Source organism: Phalacrocorax aristotelis, chromosome 2 (genome assembly GCF_949628215.1).
Source record: "Phalacrocorax aristotelis chromosome 2, bGulAri2.1, whole genome shotgun sequence".
NCBI classification, from domain to species: Eukaryota; Metazoa; Chordata; class Aves; order Suliformes; family Phalacrocoracidae; genus Phalacrocorax; species Phalacrocorax aristotelis.
In genome coordinates, this window is record NC_134277.1 from 21,336,690 (window position 1) to 21,345,509 (window position 8,820).

Below are 8,820 nucleotides of genomic sequence, written 5' to 3' on the forward strand. Positions count from 1 at the left end.
CACTGTAGAGAAATTGGGCTTAGCTAATGGTAGGACTTCGTGCCCTGTTTAGATCAATCTTTTATCTGAACCTGCAAAAACCAGTACTCATAAAATTATTATTGCGGGCATTTTGAAATCTTGTTTGTCTTTTCTTTCTTTAGATAATAATGTATTCCTAATTCTTAATTTGGGATAAAGTCCTAATGAAACGAAGGACATTCTGTGAGATGGCAAAGTTAATGACCTAAATGAAGACTGTTTCTTTTCTGTAGTGAAGACACAGGAGAAGCTATTTGGGAATCATGCAAATAGGAAGCAGAAGCACAGCTAGCCATGGCTGGATGTAATGAACCGTTACTAGTGAATATATGAAACAACAGTTGGAATATTTCAGGAGTCAGTGAATGGCTTGAAATCTGTTTGTATGAGGACTGTGGACTGTGTAGGTTCACAAAAATAATTCTTTTGGTACTCAGAAAATGGGTCTGTATTCACTATATTTGACAGGGTGGAGGGTGTACTGTTTCTTTTAAACAGGTAACTTGTGATTTCTCTCTGCCTTGCTCCCTCTGTTCTTTTTCCTGCTCTTTTCATTTTATTTGTGCAAAGAACAGAAGAAATCTATCTTTGTTTAGGCTTGAGACTTTACAACCTTGTTTTCTTTCCTTCAACAGAGAACATACAGAGCTATGTATGACTACAGTGCTCAAGACGAAGATGAAGTTTCCTTCAGGGATGGTGATTATATCATCAATGTGCAACCAATTGATGATGGCTGGATGTATGGTACTGTTCAGAGAACTGGGAAAACTGGAATGCTTCCAGCAAATTATATTGAGTTTGTTAACTAATTTTTGTCTCTAGTCCTTTGAGCTTTATTATGATTTACTCAAAATCTAACCTTTTAGAGAAAATCAGAAAAATCTTTTAAGAGTACATGTTCATTACTTTATCGCTGCTATAACAGTCTGCATTCTCACTCAGAATCCAATTTAGTCCTTTAAAGTAAAGATAAATGATCAACAAGAAGCTCAGAGCTTTGAAAACAGCATTGCTAATAATAATGTTCCCACAAAATGAAAAACATATATGGAAGCCTGGTGCTACCAATCCTATAAAGATTTCAGACAATTAGCTATAAAGGGGAAATACCTTTTCCCTACACCTCAAAGATATTCTTTCTCTTCATAATAACAACAACCATAAAATCGATTCACTTCTTATGCCACTCTGAAGTCACTGGAGATTTAACACACTGAGTTTGAACACATCTTCAAATTATCACGGAGGTGTTTAATGTTTGAGCAGTTAGCATCCCAAGAAAAATAAAAATGTTGAGTAGGTCATTCAATCTCGTGAAATAATGACAAGTAATATGCTAGTAAAAAAAACCCCACAAATAAAAAAACCTACTGCCCAGCAGCCTTGCAGTAAACAGGTCTATTTTGACAGCAAAAATATCCTGACTTTTGCATACCCACATTTATTTCTGGATTTACCCATTTTCTCTTATTTCCAACAGTGACCTCTTCTATCAGCTTTGCTTGCGTCCCAGTCCGTCAGTTAGATCCATGCCTGGATTCATGGTTCCTTGGTATCTTTTCCACAGAAAATTCCTTGCAAAGACTATCTAGAATATAAAAGCTGTCAACTCTTCTGTTTCCTTCTAATAATACTTAGCATTTAAATAGAAACCTCCACTAGGGCAATGTACAACCAATACTCCATGTTAGTTCCTTTACCTTCACCTGTACTGCTGTAAATAAATAGCCTGTATGAGGCCCCAGTGCTGTGCAGTCACACAAAGCCTGCAGTCACATCCCTCCTTCTTCACAGGTAACTCGCTTAATGGCTGCTTTGCTGATGAGCTAATGTACCTACCCCTGCTGCAGAATACTTGCACCTCCACTGAGGAGTGGAGGAGAGCTCTGGTTATTGTAGTGCATTTCAGCTCAATGGCCTGTTGCTTCAGTTTCCTCCAAAAATCTTGGTGATCCAACAGTGGGTTGTACGCTTGTCAAATGATTAATGATGGAGTAATATTATGTTTTCTTTTAATGACTTAGTCTTTCTCATAACTGACACCGAAGGGAAAACTAACCAAACAGAAGTCCAACATACTCTATGCCATCATGCTTCAGTTTAGCTATCTGTAGAAGACAGTAAAAGTATTTTGCTGACAAACCTTCACGTACGCTATTTGGTGTCCACTAACTTATGATCAGAACTGAGAGATCCAAGCCTCAGTCTGTGAGGCTGAGGAGAGGATCAAATAACTGGTGACAAAATGGACCTGTAAAAGGGACTGTGTCAGCAAGCTTGGGTCAAAGGGAAGTTGCTTTTGCTTTGATTGGGTGCCAGGAGAGTGGTGTGTTCCCTCCCAGGTAAAAACTGGCAGGAAGGACAAAAGAGTTAAAGATTCACATGGGAACTTACTCATGTGGATGCCTACATGTGTAAAGAAGAAAATGTTTTTGCTGATAGTATAATTTGTGGTGTTCAGCCATGTGCTAGAGAAGTTAATTTTGTAGTAGCTCTCAGAATGTTGAGCCTGTGCTGGCTTTCTTCCATTTCTGAAATTTTTAAAGTAGAATTAAATATAGAGTTTATAAAAAATTTTGTATTTCTCATTTCACAAAGTAAGCAAGCCTGCGATATCTATTTAAAGAATAAAGAAGGAAGGCAGTATGGATTTGTTATGTCAGCTGAAAGTTGTTGATGAAAATACCTGCTAGTTTAACTTTTGCATACCATTAGGAATTGGAAAGCTTATGCAAATTTTTTAGGTGTTGCTAACACAGGGCTGATCCCAGCTGCCAAGCAGGGTGGAATGAATGCATTAAAAAGAAAAAAAAAAATCTTAAATGTCCATGATTGGAATTGCCTGTGCTTTCTTGTCAGCTGCCTTGAAATTATTCAAGGCTAAAGCTGACGGGGAGCATCTAACTTCAAAAAACCAGGTTTTAAAAAAAACCCCTGGTTTAAAACCAGGGATGTGATACTGTAAATATGCAAACTGTATGGGTGACACTGCTGTCATTTAAAATTCTTGAAAGTTTTGCATACACATCTTCTGCTGCAACAGACCCTTGTGAGTTACTGGTAAATGCCACATTAAATTAGCAAGCTTTGTAAGTCAAATGGCTTTTTCAAAAGGCTGATGTGGTAAGCTGGGCTAGAAGCTCTGAAACAAGCAGCCTGCTTCTGTGTTGGTTTTCATCATCAGCCATCAACCTCAAGGAGAGGAATCCCATCTTACGATGGCTGGCAAATTTTTCGACGATGCCTGAGGCAGAATTGGCTATCACTTGCTGCTGTGCTGCTCTATTAGCTGTGTAATGCTGACAACAATAAACACAAGTTGTCAGTTTGTTAATCAGATGGGAATAAAAAGAAATATAGGGAATAGATATATTGCATCAAGTTGCAATTTTTAGTGACTTACAAAAAAGAAAGTCTCCACCTATAAATACACTAGCCTTCTTCCTAAGTGAGGAGATGACTTGCAGCGTTGAACACTGTATGCATAGTGGAAAGTAAATCAGAAAATGAGCATTTGATGACATTAGAGGACTATCTTATGCTAAACAATGGAAATAAAATTTCCTTTATGATTTTTGAATATTCATTAGCCTGGCAAAGCAGCTAAAGCAATTTGCAAAATAAAAAAGGTCAAGAAAACAAAACAGTATGTGAATTGTATTTCTCTTGAGAACGGTATGTCAGCAGAATTATCAAGATCTGTGTTAAGTTAGTTATTCATGCAGTCAGGTTTTTATGTTGTATATGGTTAGTAATTCGTGTTCATACGGAGTGGTTTCTGCTTTTTGATATAAAACAAACTTTAGTGTCATTATGCAGCTTTGTTCTAAGCAATGTATCAAAGGCCCAAAATTATCAGACTGCAATTATAAAAATGTTTTTAAGGTCTAAAATTGTAAGGTAGGGAAAGTAAGTCGGCAACTAAATTGTGCCAGCACAGGTTTTACAAGGGATCTCTTGGAGCCTGGTACATGCAGTGGAATATAGGGGTGAACAGATGTTATATGCTGTCTTGTCACCTTTAAAGTATATATTCCTTTTTAACACAGCATGTTTCCCTCACTGTACTTTCTTCCTGTAGACAACATTTTTCTGGGGAAAGGAAAAGACTTTTAAGGATCCAAATTTCCAAAGGTGTTCCAAAGTTCAAGTTGGAAGTTCATACGTTCCCATTTTAAGCATTTTAGAAATAAAGAAGATACAATGTGCTGTAATTCCTGTTAACATGAGTATAAACGTAGAAAACAACATAGAGCATATTCATACATATATACAAGAACTAATAGGTGCCTTGCTTTTCATTACTCTTTCTTGCCTGGCTAATCTTCATTTTCTAAACAAAGCTACTTACAGATACTGCAGTTGTAATTTTTCATTATGGAACATTAGCATTTAATCTTGATGAAACAGGGTTTTCTTGATTACATCTGACATAGCATAAACCACTTCAGCAGATTGGGATTTGACAGAAAATCACCTCCCATGGATTATATTTTTGACAAATGTGTCCCTACCGAGTGTTCCTTGGTGATATGGAAGGTCTCCAATACTTGGGAAAGGTAATAATTCTAGTTTTTATTGTACAGTGATTGCGTGTCATCTTGTACAATGAAAAAGAAATGACAAATGCAGAAGTGTTTGGCAGAAAGTGGTACAGGGTATAAAATGTTATATTTTAATTATGATGATTATTACTCCATTTAAAATACAGAATATGCTTAAGTTAGTAAATGTTTAAATAATATACTGAAACAGACAAAAGATGCTGTTGAAAGAAGATCTCCAAACTGATGTGCTGGCAAATGCAAAGTACTGGTGAGCTGTAGAAGAATAAACCATTTTGCAATGCTTTAGTGATTTTTCTCCAGCTTTATGCCATAGGAACCCCATCTCTCCTTTTGAAAGGAAACCCGAAAGCTGTATTTCCTAAACTGCCTGCACTACAACAGTATATTCAAAGGAATTTCATATGCTTCTTGTGTCTGATAAATAGAATTTGCATATTGTACTTCAGTTGTAATCCAGTTGTTGTTGAAATTTGTTTAATTATTATTATTTTAGGGGGGAAAATAAGCTATACTGTAGCATTTCAATCATGTGTATTTAATATTACTATTAGAAATTGCTAGACCATTGGAAGACAGCAATGACTGTATTGACATTGATTAGCATGATGTGGAAACCCTCTCAGCTGTTGGTTTTTGCAGTGTGATATAAAAAGCAAAAATGAACCGCTGTGCAGTTTGGCTTATGTTTGCTTTGAAGTGTGTAAAGTTTTAGTTATTTTGCAAAACTGTACTGTATTTGGGAGTATACAGTTATGAAGGTAACAATTGTTTTTCAAAGGACAGATATACTTACTCTTGGATCATATGATGTATCATCTTAATTTGGCTTTTGTTATGCAGAAAGTTAACACCAGCTATTAAAATATATTTTAGTAGAAATGCTTTAATTCCTGTTTCTTCCTCTACACTGTGAATATTTAAGCCTTGGTGGACTAGAGCAACATCATGCTGCCCAAAGTACTAACCTATGCAAACTAGTTCACATTTCAGTTGATGTCACAGTGGATGTAACATAACAGTTTATTTTGCATAACATTAAACGTCATTCAAATAAAATATTAAACCCAGCACTATGTATGTATTATATTCGTAAACAATACTCTGCAAAGCTACCATACCCGTTAATATAAGCTGTCAAAGACATGTATTGTTTTACTTAAGGAAACTTCGAGTTTTCACACTTCAGTAGAATAGTAGCACTATTATTCTTCAAGCTTGATCTCAGAAAAATGGTTTCCTAAAGGACCATTTTATTTCAGAAGTGCCCTGTCCTCAGAGGGTTACTTTGCTTTTTCAGTCTGTATTTGTAACCCTTCAACAGAACAATGAGTTACATTCTGTGTCCCTTGGGTTGTTTCAATAAGCAAAGGTAGCGAATGAAGGAGGTCCTCTGACTTGACTGATACCAGTTTGCTGGTCTTTGAATGGGCATTTGTTTAGGTGTGCTCTCAGTGCAACACTAATGAAAACAGATTGCATTACTGGCCTCTTTAAGACAATTTTATGTACAAATGTGGTTCTCAGGTTATCTTTATTCACTTACACAAGTAAACTATTTTTACAACATTGTAAGAAAGTTTAAGTTAAAATAAAAACCAGAAGTATTTTGGAACTGCTTTGCCTGTAGTTGAAGAAGATTATTATGCTTAGGGACATGTTTTTTTTTTAAATTTTAGCGTCAGGCGTACAGTCCAGTGGACTGCATTAGAATCTTTTAATATTTTTCAAGTGTTAGCTTGAAGAAGGTTTTTAACAATGAATGAGGACAAATGGCAGCTGCAAATGAAGCTGGTTATTTCATTCTAGGTAAGTGACATACAGTTGCTACCACGCTAATTTTCTTCTTAGGAAATACATGTTAGCATTTCCTATGAAGTTTAAATAGTTACAGAGCTTTGATTCCATGTTCTGTGGTACTTTTACATACTGAAATGCTGCCAGTATAGTAAAATCCAATCTTTATATATACTGTAGCAAACAGAAGTTTTCAGTAAGAAAAAGATTTAAGAGCTGTCAAAATGGACCTCCAGCACTCGGAATGCCTTTTATTTGTAAATTCCCCCATAATCTGCTAGAGCAACTGGAGTACTTGATTTTCTATTTCTATCCTAAATATATTTTTCAGGTGAAGGTTCTCCTCCTGAAAGCTACCGATGTGAAGTTGTTAGGAGATGTCTGTTCAGCATCTGAAGGATTATGTCCTTATTCAATAGCTGTGTCAAAGCTAAGAAATAGCTGAAATGAAGAAGGCTTTCCTGTCTTTACTGTCCTCATAGAGTATCATTATCAAAAGGATCTATGTTCTGGTGCTTGAAAGTCCTGTGGAGACCCTCCACACTCTATATTGGATAGGTTGAGAGTTTCTAGCTATCACTGCTTTTACAATGCCCTCATTTCTGCTTGGTCACAGAACTGGGCTTTTTTCTTGGTTGTGTTAATTAGCAAGGGTAAGCTAATTTTACATAGAGTTCTCTGTACTGAGGGAGTAGTTGCCCAAGGCATTGGCTGTGACAAGTACACCTGCCCTCCCTCCTCCCACTCAAACCACCAAGCCCAGCCATGTTTCCTGTCCTGTCCTGCAGTGTACCTCTCTATTCTTTCCATAAAGCAACCTGTGGGACACACTGAAGTGATATGACTAAATGATCCGGATTCCTTTTTATCTTCCAAATGATTCCTTTTAGCATCATTCTTGCAGTGATTCAGTTTATTGCACAACCTCAAAACCAGTAATATCATTATAAGGGAAAATACGATATGGGTGGGAAGGCATGGCTGAAGTGAAAAGCCACAGATTTCTTACTCAGGTTTTGCTGCAGAGGTTAGTACAAGTCAACCATATGTCTGGGAGTGCCAGCTGAAGAATAACCTGTAAGCTGAGCAATATTGTGTAGATGTGCTTATGTCTGCTGTACTGTCAGAAGTGACTATGGGGTAGTGTGCAGATACCTAGACCAGCTGTTGAGCAACTAGTCTGAACTGCAGGCCAGCCACTGCCATATGGCGTTCTTAAGGGCAAATTTATCCTCCCAGAAAAAGAGACTTCAGATAATACAGAGGGAACAAATTGTCAGTCGGATAAAACTGCATGTTCTCATGCCCTGTGGGAAGGAAAACCATTGTGTACAGTCAAAAGATTGAGCCCCATGGCACCGCAGCAAGTTCCTAACTCTGTAAGTTCCAGGATGAGACGATGTGCCACAGAGCTTACCTGCTCCACAAATTTGATACAGCATGATGTACTATGTGCTGGACACATGTTTAACAATAACAGCAGAAATTGGAGATTCATATTTATGCACTATTGTCCTAAACAGAGTCTAAGCAGTCCTTGATTTTATATATCTTAACTTTGGTTTCTTTCCCACCTGCCTGCTGTTGATAAAATCTACATACGAAGAGACCTGTTCTCATGCAGAAGACTGCTGGCTTGTGGCTATGACCACTTGTGCCTGCAGAGAGAGATGTTCTCCAGGAATTAACATTTGGCTCTTAAAACATTGCTTGGCATATAAATATCCATTTTCAATGATTTCACAAACAGCTGGCAGCTTTTGTGATTGTTCTTTGATTCAAGCCGTAACTTTTCTGTGTTTTTGCTCCTCTTTGATCTTTCCTCTCTTGATATGCTTACAGTCTCCGGGACTGCATTGCTTTGGACAGCAGCTTAGCCAGGACCTGAAGGCTTCTCAAGGCACTGAGAAGAATTTAAATTGGTTGAAAAATACTAGTGTTATCTCCCCATTAATGTCTCCCATTCCCGGCCACAGCAGTTGTTCTGTACCCCCATTGTACATCTTGGCCTTTTGCCTCCTCTTCTTTCACCCAGGCTCTGACATCTCTGGCACTGAACCCAGTGGGTTTGGGACCTCTCCAGTGGGGCCTTCAGACCACTCACTGGCTTCTATAGTTTTTACATTCAGGATTGAAACTTCAGCACGGCTCACCTACCTGTTCTCCTGTAAGGCCTTTGAGCAGATTTTCAAAGAATAATGACATGTGCCCATTTACCACAACAGGTGTTACTTTTCTGTTGGCTTAGCTGTGAACAATTCTCTGTGAAGAGTCCTCTTGACTGTGCTTTCACGGTCCCTCCTTGCCTCTGGGTGACTCCTTACAGAAGGAGGGTCAGGGAACTACAGGCCTGTCAGCCTGACCTTGTGCCATGGAAGATTACGGAGCAGATCATCGAGTGCCATCACACATCACGTACAGGACAGCCAGGGGA

General features: G+C 37.9%; 1 protein-coding gene across 1 annotated transcript in view; it reads left to right on the forward strand.

Annotated features, from left to right (window-relative positions):
• Positions 1–5,659, forward strand: part of LOC142052492 (nebulette-like) — a 96,652-nt gene extending 90,993 nt beyond the window's left edge. The window contains 1 exon segment of the mRNA XM_075082684.1: positions 657–5,659. Coding sequence (XP_074938785.1) covers positions 657–833 — 177 coding nt within the window. The 3' untranslated portion in view covers positions 834–5,659.
• Positions 5,660–8,820: the final 3,161 nt, after the last annotated feature.